The sequence below is a fragment of the Solea senegalensis genome, linkage group LG1 (genome assembly GCF_019176455.1).
Source record: "Solea senegalensis isolate Sse05_10M linkage group LG1, IFAPA_SoseM_1, whole genome shotgun sequence".
Taxonomy (NCBI): domain Eukaryota; kingdom Metazoa; phylum Chordata; class Actinopteri; order Pleuronectiformes; family Soleidae; genus Solea; species Solea senegalensis.
In genome coordinates, this window is record NC_058021.1 from 21902285 (window position 1) to 21919054 (window position 16770).

The 16770-nt window shown below is 38.5% G+C and overlaps 2 protein-coding genes across 3 annotated transcripts; one reads left to right on the forward strand and one right to left on the reverse strand.

Moving 5' to 3' along the window:
• The first annotated feature begins 3445 nt into the window (after positions 1-3445).
• Positions 3446-10201, forward strand: bco1 (beta-carotene oxygenase 1). Its single transcript, XM_044024223.1, has 11 exons — positions 3446-3696; positions 3805-3933; positions 4054-4183; positions 4649-4796; positions 4893-5043; positions 5510-5727; positions 6089-6346; positions 6434-6539; positions 7037-7131; positions 8137-8248; positions 9047-10201. Exons 1-11 carry the CDS (start codon positions 3519-3521, stop codon positions 9199-9201), a joined length of 1680 nt encoding a protein of 559 aa, XP_043880158.1. The 5' UTR covers positions 3446-3518; the 3' UTR covers positions 9202-10201.
• A 407-nt stretch (positions 10202-10608) lies between these two features.
• Positions 10609-16204, reverse strand: pkia (cAMP-dependent protein kinase inhibitor alpha). 2 transcript variants are annotated; one of them, XM_044024475.1, is made up of 3 exons: positions 16100-16204; positions 13444-13621; positions 10609-12272 (listed from the first exon to the last, which is right to left on the reverse strand). In XM_044024475.1, exons 2-3 carry the CDS (start codon positions 13592-13594, stop codon positions 12196-12198), a joined length of 228 nt encoding a protein of 75 aa, XP_043880410.1. In that variant the 5' UTR covers positions 13595-13621; positions 16100-16204; the 3' UTR covers positions 10609-12195. The 2 variants fall into 2 exon arrangements, with proteins under 2 accessions (XP_043880410.1, XP_043880491.1); XM_044024556.1 differs by lacking the exon at positions 16100-16204 and adding an exon at positions 13712-13904.
• Positions 16205-16770: the final 566 nt, after the last annotated feature.

The following is a 16770-nucleotide window of genomic DNA, read 5'->3' on the forward strand; positions in this document are numbered from 1 at the left end:
TCTTGCATCATATGTGTACCCTTTTTTTTATATTAATATTATTAATTAGTCCACAAGGATGGATGTCATGGTGACGGCAAGACGCTGTTGGCTGGTTGACATGGTGTCAATGGTCTCTGCTGTGAATGCTGCATGGAGAAAAGATGTGAGTAGGTGGAGGATTCATTGACGATGAATATGTTGGAGAAAATAATAATCATTCACATTTTCTTTTCTTTTTCTCTTTTTATCAGGGAGAAATGTTCAGAATCCAGAAGTGGGTACGTACAGTCCTCTATGTTAAACACGTGACGCTTATCATTGTTCATACAATCTAAAAAACACTATGTATGTCATTGTACATAATATGCAAATTGAACATAATAGGCAAATCTGAACTGACTGTCACACTTCCATAATTATCTTTTAGGATCTTGAGTAAAAGTACAAGTGTCTTACCAGAAAGTGACTTTGGTAGAAGTTGAAGTCGCACTTTTAAAATGTATTTTATTTTATTTTATTTATTATTTTGTATTGTAATTTGAGCGCTAAAAGGATTAAAACAGTGACGAGTTAGGATTGAGCCATGGTGGATCAGTGGTGGTGGGGTTCTCTTTCAACTGGAAGGCTGTGGGTTCAATTCCTGGCTCTTCTATTGTGTGTTCTTGAGCAAGACACTTGACCCCATGTTACAGCGTGTGAAACTATGTAGTGTAAAGCAGCTCATCAAGACTACACCATCGCTATATAAAAATAGAACATTATCAATTCTTCTTTTGTATTTAGTAGTAACGAGTATCAAAGATAGTTTTGGGGAAATGTGGTGGAGTTGAAGTTAAAGTTGCTAGAAATGTAAATAACAAAGTACATATATGTGAATTCTGTACTTACAGTACAGTAACAAAGTATTTCTACTCTGTTACATTACAACACTGAATAATACTGCGTTTAAGTGATCCTTAAAGTCATTCTGGCATCAGCAGCCATATCTAACCAATTTTACACCCCCCATCTTAATTTATAATTTATCATAATTTACCTTTGTAAGGTGAAGATAACACTGCCAAGAACATGATTGAAGTCACAATAATAATGTAACATAAGCTTTTATGGGAGAAATGACTCTGATCATAGTCTCACAGGAGCAATATACAGAAACATTTTACATACTTGTGCTATGAAAACATAATTACTGACTCATGACAGCTTGTGCAGTACTTGATGTGTTTAATTATAATGACTTAAACACCTGGAGGGCATATTATTTCAAAGGGTACAAGAGAATAACGAAGTAATGCTTCTTGATATGGCTGAGGCGTTTTCACTTATTTTCATTTAATTTCAGTTTATTACTACATGTTGTTGGTCCGTAATCACATTTTGTTTATAAAACACTAAACAACTGCATTATTATTGATCTGTGCTTTGGTTTTTTTTTACATCAAAGCTCTTCATAGCTTCTCTACATAATATGAAAATGCTTAGTCTTAAAATATACAGGTATTTTTGTGTTATGAATAAATCCAGTGTTGATCATCAGCGTTATGTTGTTGTACCAAGTGAATGGTAATGTGTTACTTGAGCCACCAGAGGGCAGTGTTTTCTCGTATTTGTTTTCACGGACACGGAGGGCAATGGTGACCACCATGTGGAGGATAAAGTGGTAGAAGATGAGTGAATGAATGAATTGAGATGAGATTAGGTTAGATTAGTTTCACATCGGGCAAAAGGGTCATCAGTACATGAGTGACAAATACAAAAAAAGGTTAAAGAATAAGATCATATGGCTTGTGATTTGGAAAATATGCATAGAAACTTAACATATAACAATAACCTCAAAATACTCACTTATCAAGGAAGGAAGTTGCATTGAAGAAAAGATGAACATGTCTTGGTAGTCATGGTTACATAGCTGTAGCTGTGCACATCATATTATTGTGTGCTTTGTACTCTCTCTATACACAAAACTCATCTGTGTGTTATGTTTATACTTCTACTTCTATACTCATATATATACACACATATATGTATATGTGTATATGTATATATATATGTGTATATATATATATATATACATATAATGATTTTATTCAAATTTCACATTAACATTTGCTCATTCATTCCCTCTTTTGTGACAAAAAGGGCAATTTCCCTGCCCATGTGTGGCATCAATGAAGTGTATGTGATCTTAATGTTGTACAGAGCATCCATGCAGCATGTCCAAGATATTCTATTTTCATAACCAAATCTTATTTCTATAGTGATTTGCACCAAACTGCCTTCACTGTGTCTTGAAAGTTGAACTCACTCTGGAAGTGTTAAATGATCCAAGTTTGTGTTAGTTCAAGTCACTTCAAAGGTCTATCATTGTCTGTTTGAATCACTGATAAGGATTCCAGGAATGGTAGTCTGGATGGATCTATTTAAGTAATAGTGTCAGAGCGATCGTGTCTGCTCCTCAACTGGGTAACTGGAGTTAATATTACCTGCACATGATAAGAGGAGTGGGTGGTCTTTACAGTGGACACCTTTTTCTTGGTGTTTTTAGAGATCTTCTGACCTATTTTGTATTTCCTGTGGCCCACCACTTTATACCAAGTTATTTCTGGATGTTTTTTAAGGCAAACATTCATTTAACATCACAAATACATTTTCATTTTCCAGTTCTATATTGTTCCATATCAAGACTTGTTTTGAAATTCTGTGAAATCATCACAAATATTGTTATTGCAATATGTTTGATATCGTTTTCATATCATTTTCATATTTCTCTCCAGAAAGTAACACATATTAAATAAACAGCACAAACATTACTCAGCAAAAATGCTTTATTTCATTTAAATGTTTACAGTCTGTACATAGTGAAGCATGCAATATATAGGATTTTTGGATTGTATCTGATTCTACGTTTTTATCTGTCCGATACAGTGATTTTGATCAGTATTGGACCGATACCGATTACCATCCCTACGAAAAAGTAGGACTTTTTGGGAAATTGACCGGCCCCCTCCTGACCAGGCTCAGTGCTCAGTGGCCCCCAGGTCATTTGAGTTTGAGACACCTGATCTATAGAAAACTATTGAGAGCAACAAAATGACTGGAGGATATTACATAATGTCGCACCACAGTTGTGGTGCTAAAAAACGTTTATTAATGGTCTTCAGATGAATCATGGGATTGTAGTTCATGTGTTTACACAATCTGAACTCGTTTCAGACCCTTGGTGGAAAAATAAAACCAGTTAATTGCTACAACGTCAACGAATTTAGATAAGAAATGAGATACGTCTTCAGATTGACCCTGATCTTCTGTACAACTGATACAATTTGTGAAGGCACAGCAAATTCTTGGAAAGAAGCATGTACATGTCATAAAAAAACAAAAAAAACAATCAAGTTGTTCAAGTTGTTCATCCCTTTGAGTTCAATCATTTATTTACATGCTATTTATGAAAAGACACAATATAAAACTCAAGGAACCTAATCTGGGATCTACTTTTTCTATGAAAACTTCAAGGAGAGTCCATCACAGATAAGATAATGCACCCTTTGCCAACAAAGGCAGGAGCTTTAAAGGGAGTGGTTTGCACAGCTGTGGGACAGCATTGTTGTTCAGACACCTCCGAGTGTTTGTTTGTTGCTCCGTCTGCAAGCATGGCCACAGACTTTTCCAGGAATGCAGAGGAGAGGCCGGAGCCTCAAAAGGCAGAAATAATAGGTAGGTTGAGCTTTTTTTTTTGTAACTTTTGTCAAATCAATAGATGCATTGATTTGTCATGTCACTGATTTAATGTTTTTTTTTCTCACCCAAAAAACAAACAAAAAGGGAACATTCCCAGTTGGTTACAGGGCACACTGCTGCGAAATGGCCCCGGCCTCTTCTCTGTGGGGGAAACCAGTTACCAGCACTGGTTTGATGGGATGGCAATCATCCACAGCTTTGCCTTCAAAGACGGTCTGTGCGGTCACTTCTTACCTGAACGACTTGAAATAAATGTTGTTAAAGAAAGTCCGAAGGCTATTTTTTAAAATGATGATTAATTTGCAGTTTGTGGCTTTGTTTTGTGTCTTAAAGGTGAATTGACCCACAGAAGCAGATTCCTCCAGAGTGACACCTATAAAGCCAACATGGCTGCAAACAGGATAGTTGTGTCGGAAATGGGCACAATGGCTTACCCAGACCCGAGCAAGAACTTCATTTTCAAGTAAGAATACTCCCCAATTATTATTGTTTCATCAGCTTAATTTGACTTCTTTTAAACTGTATTTTTAATTATGTACAGAACGGAATGCACTTCCCCTCTCCTTAGATTCTTTAATGCTTTATATCTGCTGTGATTTGAGGACATTTCGGTGATCTTGAGACTTAATACACTTCCTACATATATGTAGTGCATAAATATCATTTAAAGGTTTTGTTTGGTTTGTTTTCTTCTTGTTTTCTTCAAATTGATTCCGTCATTCATTCATTACACGCTGCTCCCATCTCTCTTCATGTTTTTCTCGATCATGCCTATGCATGAGGATTATCAGTGCTAGGTTGCATGCTGTTTTGTCAGATGCAAATGAGCCACACATTTCTCACCCACCGTGAGGAGATAGTAGAGTCTTTTGTGAGGGATCGTTTGCCTTTATCGCCTTTCCGATTCAAATGTGCCTTTTCTTTTCAGAGCAATCACCTTTCTCAACCACACAGTGCCTGACTTCACTGACAACGGCGCGAGCAATATCATCAAATATGGAAACGACTACTACGCCACCTCTGAAACCAACTACATTCGCAAGATTGATCCTGTAACACTGGAGACTCTGGACAAGGTAAAACTCTCTCTTGGTCAGTTTTAACACACACACACACGTACACAATGAGGTGAGGAGTGTGTTTGAAAACTCACGTGTTTCTGTGTCACACAGGTGGACTACTTGAAGTTCCTGCCTGTGAACTTGGCCTCATCCCATCCACACTACGACAAGGAGGGCAATGCCTACAACTTTGGAACGGCAATAGCCGAGAGGGGAAAGACGAAATACACTCTGTTCAAAGTCCCTGCAGCTTCAGAGGAAGGTATGCACATGAACCTGATAACCTGATAACCTGCTCCACGCTGTCCCGTTACCTCTCCTCCTATCACATGGACTTTGCAGCTGCAGAGAAAAGGAAAGTGATTTGGAGAATTTGGAGTGATTTGGTTCCTGCAGCTTTCTGTCCCCACTGACTGTTTGGAAATCTCAGGTCTTCCACAATCAAAATTGATAGTTGCATATGTACTATCCAGTTTTCCAGTTTTCAGTCGTTGAAACCCAACAGCAAATCAAAATAGATCCCTCTTACGATCTGCTTTTATGAACATAAATGTTCACGAGCACATCAGGCTCTTAATTGCATGTTACTGGCTTATTCTCAGGCTATGAAAACCAACAATTTTCCTTCATTTACGATGTACAAACATATTTATTGTCATTACTGAACATATTATGTTACATCCTGGTCCTTAAACAGTTCTTCTTCTTCTTTTACTTCCTTCTGCAAGTGGACGTAAGAAAGCCCGTTCTGAAGAGCGCGGAGGTGTTCTGCACAGTTCCCTGCCGCTCCCTGCTCACACCGAGCTACTACCACAGTTTTGGCATGACGGACAACTACTTCATCTTCATCGAGCAGCCTTTCAAACTGGACATCGCCCGGATGGCCACTGCATACATGAGGAGAGTCAGCTGGGCCAGCTGTATGAAGTTCTGCCCTGAGGAAAATGTAAGGAAACTTTGCTCTCTATGTGCTCACAGTACTATAATAGTACAGTGACTATAATGATTTAAGATGTAATGAGGATATATATATATATATATATATATATATATATATATATATATATATATATATATATATATATATATATATATATATATATATATATATATATATATATATATATATATATATATATATATATATATATATATATATATATACATATACATATACATATACATACATTACTTTGGAAATAACATGGTATTACTGTAATATTATCTCATTTATGCCATTGTATAAAATGATATTACCATAATTGTGTGAGCTAGTTACTGTACTCTTACATGTCTTTCCTCCCCAGACTCTGATCCACCTGATAAACCGACAGACGCGCAAAGTGGTCGAGACAAAATACTACACTGGACCAATGGTCGTCTACCATCACGTGAACGCTTTCGAAGAGGACGGTCACGTGATCTTTGATGTCATCGCCTACAATGACAACAGCCTTTATGATATGTTCTACCTGAGCAAGCTGAAGGACAACGCCGGCTTCCAGGACAACAAGTATTTCAAGCCAAGCTACCGGAGATTCGTGCTTCCCACCTACTCGGACAAGGTGGGCTTAAGAACAGGAGATGTTGATGTCTTTCCTGAAAATGTTCCTCAAAAATAAGATTCTAACTGGGTTTTTTTTTTTTTCCAGGATGTTGCCATTGGCGAGGACTTGGTGAAACTCAAGTACACCACAGCCAGCGCAGTGAAGGAGAAAGACGGCAAACTCCTGTGCCAGGCAGAAGTTATGTGTGAAGGTAAAAAGTGCTTCTCTCATTTCTCGCGTTGGGTGTTTGTAAATTTGTTTTTCATACAATTTAACCCTCAAATTGCTGTGGGAATAATACACAACTCCTTATATGGACATCCTGGGGGTGTGTGTTTATAGGTCACATATTCCGGCTTTAAAAATGCTTCTTCTTATGTGTTGTTGAGTCAAAGTTATGATTCATTTTATGTCACATTTTCATTGGTAATATAAAGTAGCAAACATTGTGCAGAAGTCATTTATTTTTCTTTTTGTTCATAAATACGAGTGAAGTGAACTTTGAACTGTGACGTTCAACTTTCACAAATTCAATCTGATTTTAAACATTTAAGCAAGTACTTGTTGCCCAGGTGTGTTTATAAAGTTGGTGAAAATGTAATTTTCTATATTGCACATTCTTATAGTCTCTGTATATACTGTACTTCTGTGTTCTAAGGGTTAAATAAACAATATTTGTATGTTTTGTTTTTTCTTTTTTTTAATCAGGTTTTGAACTACCCAGAATTAATTATGACGTCAACGGCAAGAAAAACCGCTTTGTCTATGGGAACTGCGTGGCACAATCTGCACTGGCAAACAAGGTACTTTTCGACTTGCGGAACAGAAGAGATGATGAATGAATGAGACTCATTCATCTCATGCGTGTTTGCTTTGTTCTTCTGCAGCCTTGGTCTCTCCTGGCAGAGACTTTAGATTCAAGGCCATCAGGAAAGCAATTGTTCCATGGTAGCATTGTTATTGCAGATCACAGAAGCCAGTTGAACCACCTGGGAATCTCCTGACCGTGCAACTGTAGTTGTTATGCATTGTTGGAATGTGAATTACCAATCGTGTCAACAAAGATCAAACCACTTAATGGATGTAGCTGACACATCCTTTTCCATCGGGCATCCGTGTACGTAAACGGAAACAATGGAGAGAAGCGATAAAAGTGCCCACAACATCAAAATCTAGAGATATCATGTCTACAAAGAGGAGGGTGTAAAATGAATTAATCAATTAGATATTTTTACACATTCCCAAGTGACATGTGATGCAAGAGTACAGAGGTTTTACACAGTATGGAATCCAAATAAATGAAAAAAAAGCACTCAAATTCCTGATATTTCAGAGCATTGCTTACAAAACACAACTGATTAAAGGGTTAAAAGTGACCCCGGAGATGAACCCAGTCAATACTGGGAAAACAGTTGTCAGTTCTCTAACATGCACAGCCTGCTGGCCGACCTATGGTCTATTAAAATGTTTTATAACTGTTCCGAGTATATGGCTTGTGATTGACACACAGTCCTTATCTACAAGATAAACAATTTATTCAATGTATTTCATGTGTTGTTCCAGATAAAACCATTGAGAATTCAATTAGATTCCAATGACTCACGAGAGAGTCTAAGAATAGAAAATGATTTTGCACTCACAACCTTAAAAAGCTACTTTCGTTCATGGATATTGCGAGCTAATTATTAGGTAGCCACACCCTTCTCCATTGCTGTACAATAAAGGAGTAAAGTCAGAATGCTAAGTTCTAATAAAACATCAGAAACCAGCCCTGTCAATTCAGAATGTGTCTCTTTTTTCTACTTAAGATTGGCAAGTTTGACACCGAAACCAAGAAAACTGTTTACTGGAATGAAGACAACTGCTGGCCGTCAGAGCCGGTGTTCGTCCCCAGACCAAACGGAGAGTCAGAGGATGATGGTGAGTCTTTGCACTATGTGACGTTTGATATAGAGAGCAAATTTGGTTCGAAAACAGACCTCAGAATGCCGACGAGACAGAAACCTTGGTCATATCGGTTCTTAGGCGCGTCTGTTTCGGCCGAACCTAAGTAACATTTTCCAAACTGAGATCTTTTGTGTCAAAGGCTGAATTAGAAATGATCCTACATGACTATTGCAATAGTCTTTTGACTTGTTTTAATAAGAAGCAGCCTGAACGTCTGCAGACTGTCCACAATTTGGCAGCGGGACTTTTAACTCACACTGGCAAAAGAGCACACACTGTATCTCCACCAGTTACCAGTTCATTTTTAGAATAAATTTGAAAGTTCTGAACTTCTTTTAGAGCTTTAAATGGTCAGACTCCTTCATACATTGCTGATCAGAGGCTATTAGTGGTTCCCCAGTCAACTTTGCCTTCCAGGTAGTAGCACCTAGACTTTGGAATGCTTTACCACTTACGTTACTTACTGCGTAACGTGTGCACTCGCTTAAAAAAGCAGCTTAAGACCTGGCTGGTATTATGTTTTGTACTTTGGTTGTTTTTATTATTTAATTATGTTTTTATTGTGAAGCAATAAAAATATTTCATATTTGTGAAAGGTGCTATATAAATAAAGTTGACATACTTTCTTAGTTTACTTAGATATCACATGACTGACCACTGAATATGATAATAAAAGTAAAACCTGCTGCCATCGGATGTGATTTCTGTGCCGTTGCCGTTTGTTTTTCTGCTCTGTCTCCACAGTAAATCCTTTATTTTCTATATTTGCAGGTGTGGTTTTAGTATCAGTCATCAACTCCAACCCAGGCCAGTCGGATTTCATTCTGATCCTCGACGGCCGAACATTCAAGGAAGTAGCAAGAGCAAACGTCAACACCGAGCTCCACAAGGACGTGCACGGATTCTTCATTCCACAAGTATATTAAGTCACTTGTATATACAGTATATGATGATGCCTGCGGAAAAGTGATCCACTACAGTATGACACACACACACACACACACATCTCTTTGAGTAATGAAGAACACTTGTGTTGTTTCGTGTAACGAGGATCCACATACTGAAGTTTATCTCTCTAAAATCACTTGGATTGTAACTAAACATTATTTTTTATAGCTGATTTGTTGAAGCGTGTACATATATGTGTTTTTATGTAGTCATGCCATGACTGTTTGTGAGTTTGAAGTAAATACATGTAACCAACCCCCCCAAGATTTTACACATTCTCTTTGGGTGCAATTTGTCCTTTGTCACTTTGCCCTCAGCGAGCGTCACCTTGCAATTTATCTCGGAGTCTAACCTGTAACCCGAGCTTAACACTGTTGATAGGTGGAGCTACGTGATTTGAGAGATTATCAGTACATGAGAGCTTTCTCTCTGAGAAGTGGGTTTGTTGTGTCACAGCGTCTTCATGTACTTTGTCATAAAAGCTTATACTGAAAATAAGTTAGCACACATTGCATATTAAGCTTTGAAAAAGGAGGAACATGTTAAAATGAGCAGTAACACAGACCTGTAAGTTATTAGTCGATTACAAGGAAGCAAAGGGAGCACATGACCCCTTGATTTTAGAAGATTTTAGAGCTTTGCAAGGCCAAGTCCTGCCTTATATTTTCCAATATCCTTGTGCCATGCTCCCCAGCACACAACAAAAGTTCTTGATGGCTCCTCGTACCTGTTTTAAGACTCACAGAAACTCGTTTCCAGGCAGCAGCCCTCCGGTTATTGAACACACTTCTCTTGCCCCTGCGCTGTATGGACTCTGTTGATATCACATATATATAGATATCCATATATATCTTTATATCTCTCTAATTTAACCCTATTTACTTAGGATTGATTTTTAATTTGTGTATGACAACTGTGCGTAGTGTTTGTCCTTGCTGTAGTATTTTATTTATGGTTGGACAGCATTTTGTGATTTTTTTTATCTGTGTAAATGTGCTCCATAAATAAACTTTACTCACTCACTTACAGTGATGAGGTCAAGGTCTGTATCATTTACATACAATTATGACCCGTGACTTGGCATTGGTGGAACTGTGGCTGGTATTGTTAATTATTATTCCTCGAAATGAGTCACGAAACTATGCGGCTGCATCTGACCTGGTGAAAATGTAGGAAGGAGGTCACTGGTTTGGATGTCCTCCCTGTGTGTGTTCTCAGGGGGTCAAGTTAACCCAAATTAACCATAGATGTGTGTGTGACTTGTGTGTCTATATGTGGAGGATAAAGCAGTAGAGTGGATAAATGGATTTGACATTTCTTTGACCACTAGAGGGAGACAGAGACTTGGTTTACTCAGTCTTTCTCGCAGTTGACAGGACCCTACACACATTGAAAGAGTTTAATTTTTCACTAGCAGTGTTTACAACTGCACGTCAAACCTGGCAAAGTCAAATGTGGGGACATGACATAGTTTAACACAGAAAACATGACTCATGAATGACGATACACGCCAAACAAACCTCACTTATTAAGTTATCCTTGACCTTGTAGCTCCGTTGTAAAAACAAAATGCCCACAAACTCCGATTTTTGACATGAAATTCTATATAAATAAACAGAACTATACCATTTCAAATCTTACTAAAAACAGAAAATGAACTGATCAGATATGGATGGAATAAAAAAAGTAACAATTACACAAATATATCAGTGTTATACAACATTAATTTGAGTGCATGTTTAATTAGTATCACAAAGGCAGTTTATCCCACAGCTACTATTGTGGTATTAAGAGGGCTGGTTCCATTCTCTATAAAAAAGGTAAATCAATACAAAATGGGACTTTGAAATTGAGAAAATCACCGGTAGTCTGTACAATCCCAACAATAACTAATCTGGCGGACCCTATAATCCACAGTATGTGATGTGTATATTCACAAAATACAGAGCAACAATAATAATAATAATAATTATAAAAACACACTCGGTGTCCATCAGTGCAGTCAGTCTTGTAACTCTTCTAATCTCCAGCAGCAAATAAATGATTTCTCTTAACACCCACTATCAACAAATCATATTTGGATAACGCTGAACAAACCATAGTGTATTTAAAATGTTGACACTGAGAGGGATAATTAAATATGACTGAATACACAAGATTACATGTCATTAAAAAAATGCTGTTACAAAACTACTAGCAACCATGTAGGTGGCTTTTTTTGTCTCGTACAAAATGTTCACAATGTGAATCACAGTTGTAAATCGTCTGTCAGTTGCATTTTATATATTATTGGACACTTTCAAAGATTTTCCTATTCCTTGGTAAAAAACAAAAACAAAACATCTGCAAAAAAGTTAGGAGAACTCATATTAAGAAATAATCTTAATATACTGCACTCTGTATAATCAGACACTGGCTGCATCTGTGGGACACAAGAAAGGTTGTGGGTCAGTGTGTAAGAGAAAAAGTATATAAAGTCGAGTATACATACATACATACATTGCCTCCCCTAGGACGTCAATTAGAAATTAGTTCCACTCCAACACCAATGAGATGGATGAAATCTATGCTCAACCCAAAATAAATAAACATGAGAAATAATTTAAGGAGATTATAAATTGGCATTAATAGGTAGTTCTGTACCTGTTGAAATTAAATAAAAGGGGACAGGAGACTAATTCAGAGGAAACATTCCAGCCTGATCTAAAATCCTTGACTGACCTCTGTTCCCTTCCCTCTTCACCCTGCAAAAACACAGACAAACAGACAAACTGGCTCTGGTTGCTGACGTCATATACTGTACATCACATCCAGTGCCACATCAACAAACCGTAAAGGAAAGGCACAGAGGAAAGGAGGATGTTGGCAGCAGAGGATTTCGCTGTGCGTGTTTGTCGTTATTGAAAGAGATGGTGCTGTCGGCTTCCTAGCGGCCGCGTTGAGTCCGTAAAACATCCAGCGCTGGTTGCCGTTTAGTTGCTCTCACCTTGAGAGTCTTCCTGTTTGGCTGCAGAGCCCTGGCTTTGCTCCACATCTTCTCCTTTTTCACCTGAGACAAAGAGAGACACGGGAAGTGAGTTTGACGCATCAGTTGAGACTTGAGTGAAAGCAGTGGTGTGAACGAGGTTGGCTATAAATAAGAGTAAATAACTCAGAGCAGCATATTCTTTTATAAAAATATTATACTTGATGATTTGTGTATTTTTGGCTAAATTAAATCTGGCAGGAACTCACATTTTGAGGTTTTCTTAAGTATAAACTTATATGTTCCTAACCCAATGACTACTTCACCTTTTCTCCAACTATTAACATCAGGGGCCCGACAAGTGTCCACTCTGTTCATGTGGGAACTATGTGGGAAATAGGTTTAAAATCATATCACAATAAAGAAAATACAATATTCATGAATGATATTTCACAGAATTTCAAAGTAAAAGTGTTACATGGAATGATACAGTTCACAATAATAAAAAAAAACATTTGTGATGGAAATTGAAATCAAAATAACATATAAAAACACTAAACATGCTCATATGTATATCATTTTGTGTTAAATACATTTAAAAGTGTGATTTATTATGATTATAAAAACTTTGCTCCCTGCTCATGACAGAAGCGTTTTTAATAGCACTGATATAAAGTGGCATACAATCAAGTGGGGGTTTCATGTAGGGCCTGTAGGAACTTAAAGTTTATTCATCTGCCTACTCCTTTTCAAATGTAAAAGCAACAGACAAAGAGTTGTAATTGAAACATAGTCTGTGGGAAAATGAGCCCACTTCTCACTTGATTTACAATGATTTACCGCTCGTCTTTTGACAGGCCTTTTCTGTAGCCGCCCTGAAACCTTGGAACGATTTACCCATAGAAATCTAATCTGCCCCCACCACTGAACATTTTAAATCACTTTGAAGACCCACTTCTTCTCCTTGGCCGTCACTTCAGGATAAGAATAGTCAACCTGGACACTTTAATCTGGATTTTTACTATTTTACTATTTTATTATGTTACTATTATATTGTTTTATGTTTTTATTGATTTTTATGATTTACAGTATACCTATACAGCCGGTATTGTCCAATTGGTGTCCAGTTGCAGGGGACATCTGTGAATTTCCAGTTGCAAGACCACTACTGGTTGCCATTTGAGTTGGAGCAGAAAACACCAGAGGAATTGTTGTTGTTGTTGTTGTTTTTGGAAGGAAATAATGATTTCCTTACCTGACTGGTTGACGTTGAGCTGTGCCAGACTCTGTGACAGGTCACTGGGTCCCTGTGCTCCAGCGGCTGCTTGGATTTCATGGACGGCGTTTCTGCGACCTGACCGCCGCGAGGCAATGAAGTCCTCGTAGGTCACCTCGACATCCGTCATAGCTGGCAAACCTCACCATAGCAGGATCTGGCAAACACACACAGATGAACACATGCTACGTCTTCCAGGAAAAAAAACTGCCTTGTTGACAGTGAAGAAAGTGACACAGTGTGTTACCCATTCACTCCATCCCTCCCTTCTTCTATTTTGTGAACTAATCCTTGATTAATCTACTTTAATCTCAGTGTAGGATAGCGTTGACACGGGTGACACAGAAGCGACAAACTGTGGGGGGGGGGGAAACACAAGTGAGGGTGAACTAATGCAACACAACGACCGAAACCACACACTCAGAGGGATAATTATGGTGCCAAGGCAGGCTGTGCCAAACTCAAATGTCATCCCACATGTACTAGACAAAGAGCATGATGGGAACTGTGTTGCCACACAGATTTAGGTTAAATCCTTCTGCTTACATGTCCATGCTCTGTGTCAATCTGTGCATGTGTGAGGCCGCCCTTCAGCACATATAGGTCCCGCCCCCCCTGCCCCCATTTATGTGTCTGTCTTTTTTTTTTACTTCATGAATTTCAGCACGTGAACATTCCAGACACACATTCATCTGTGGCTATTTCCAGCGTCGCGCAAGCTGTGGCCGTCCACGGCTATTTTTGGACACCTCCACTGTCACGTGAGCGTGATCCCGCTCAGCTGTCACTCTCAAAGCCACGTCACGCTGGGGCAAGGCCCAACAGATGTTGTACGTGTACGCATGATGATGGCACACAGACACAACATGGGGACACAACAGATGACACCCCGACAACAACACGATACAAGCAGCTTGTCCTCTCGTTCACAGACACCGAGTGCGTCGTCTTCACATGAAGCATCAGGCTTTTCTGATTATTCGTCAACATTATTTATTCTTTAAGTCGATTAGCAACTGCTGAAGAGAAAAAAAAAAAGATATTTTAGATGGAAGAGGGGGTTTATATTTGTAGCTAAAAGTGACACAATGTTAATGACATATTCTGTGCTCATATTCTATGAAATATTGATTGACAGTTTACATTATTTAGTCACACTGTTGTGCAATATGTGTGTTTATGTGTATTTGTTACTTTTACTGGCATAAATGCTGAATTTGTAGGGACTGCTAGTCATGGAGACTAAAACCTGGTCCTACTGAGACAGAGGTTTTAAATTTAAATTGTGGTTAGGTTAAGGTTACAGGCTTTTACTGGACTAGTTATGGCTTTGTGGCTTTGTGAGGACCAACATCGTATATACCAAGGGTGTCAAATGTACGGCCCGCGTACGGCCCAATCAGAGGGTCCAATCCGGCCCCCTGGATGAATTTGTGAAATATTGTATTTTTCTGTTCCAGATACCTGTGACTGTTTAAGTGCCTTTGTAAATGGTTGACTTGGGCATAACATTGTTGAAGTTGCACTTATTTTTCTCGAGAAATGTCATGTTGTTTTGTAAAAAGACACTTAATTTAATGTAAGACAAAGGGAAACATTTGGAGTGCTTATTGTTAATAGATTCTTGTGCCCACTTGAGATTAAATTGTTCCGTATGTGGCCACTGATCTAAAATGAGTTTGACACTCCTGGTATAAACAATACGGAGTGAGGACATTTTGGCTGGTCCTCACTTCTTAGGGCTTTTTGGGGGTTAAGACCTGGTTAAGGTTCGGGTAAGGGGCTAGGAAATGCATTATGTCTATGAATGTCCTTACTATGAATGATGCAAATGTGTGTGTTTGTAAGAGAGAGGGATAGATGAGGTCACCACAATATTCCTCTAAAAATCTGATATAACGAGAGCAGACACAAAACAAATGATCAAGTCACTTGATAATACAACAGGCCCATGTGCTCTGTTCTCTTTGTTACTGACCGAGAAGTGACGGACAGGGAGAGAAAAACTTGGCTCGTGTGCTACTGTTTCATTTGTCATGGTGATTTGTCCTGAAGCCACAACAGAGAATGAATTGGCAGTGATGAGGCAGTGCAGGAATAGGGTTCTGTTATTCTAGGAGCCATAACTTGTACAATCTATCCATCCTTTGTTTACAACCAATATCTTAGCAGGTTCTGAAGGCTGTGCATCGTTTTAAATCTAAATAAAAGCTGCCATGGTAACATGATGAGTTATTAATCATGTGATTATTATTTAAGTGCCTTTGCATTAAACTGCCTTTTTAGTCCAATGTGGTCTTAATCATTCATATGCTCCAACACATTAAGGGCTTAAGTGAATGTATCCGTGTGCATGCAGTGAGTGGGCTTCTCCAATAAATCCCTCACACTGTTGACACTGTGAACTGAAGATGGAGTCTTTGCGTAAAGACGCCTTGTTGTTGTTGTTGTTGTTGTTGTTAGATGATGCAGGATCAAGACGCTCAAAGTGATCACACATACAAAAACAGCTTCTCTCATGACAAAGACCCACATGGACTTCAGTCAACGCAGCCTTAAATGTTGATTTACGACGTGAATAAAGGTGGACGCACACTTCCTGCTGCAGTAATAATGTTCATGATCAGTGTTGTACCTGTTTTAGAGTTGAAGGGCTCCAGAGTATTGGCAGGGATCAATCACATCACATCTGTGCACCGCGTTTATTCCCCTTTGCGCTCCAGAACGAGGGTTCACTAACGTCAAGTCACCGATACAGAACAAACGCTTCCGGGACAAATTTCAAAATAAAAGCGGGGCCTGAAATGAACCCTGTGTGCTTTATGGTCAAGAAGGCCTATTCAATTATATAGACTTCCCCATCATCCAGTATGTTTACACACAGGATCTTTTAACAGAGTATATTTATAAAGATAACAATAACAAGCCCACATGATTTAGAAATATACATATCCACGGGAGATTTTTATCTCACAAAATATAAAGTTCTATTATTGTAATATTGAGTCCGTTACACAACAAGGAAATTTGCAATACAATCGAACAAGTCAGCATGGCAGTACAGGACAGGGCAGTGACTGTTTGGTGTGTGTGTTTGTACATGTCTTTAGTAGGCTGTGTGGACCAATATTGTCAAACAAGCCTATCTTTGTAATGACATTTTGACCTTGTGAGGGCACTTTGCCTGGTCCACAGAGCTTTAGCAGGATTTTTAAGGATAAAGACCTGGTTTTAGGGTTAAGGTTAGAATTTGGAATGCGTTATGTCTAAGTGTCCACACAAAGAATGCAAAACCAGCGTGTGTGT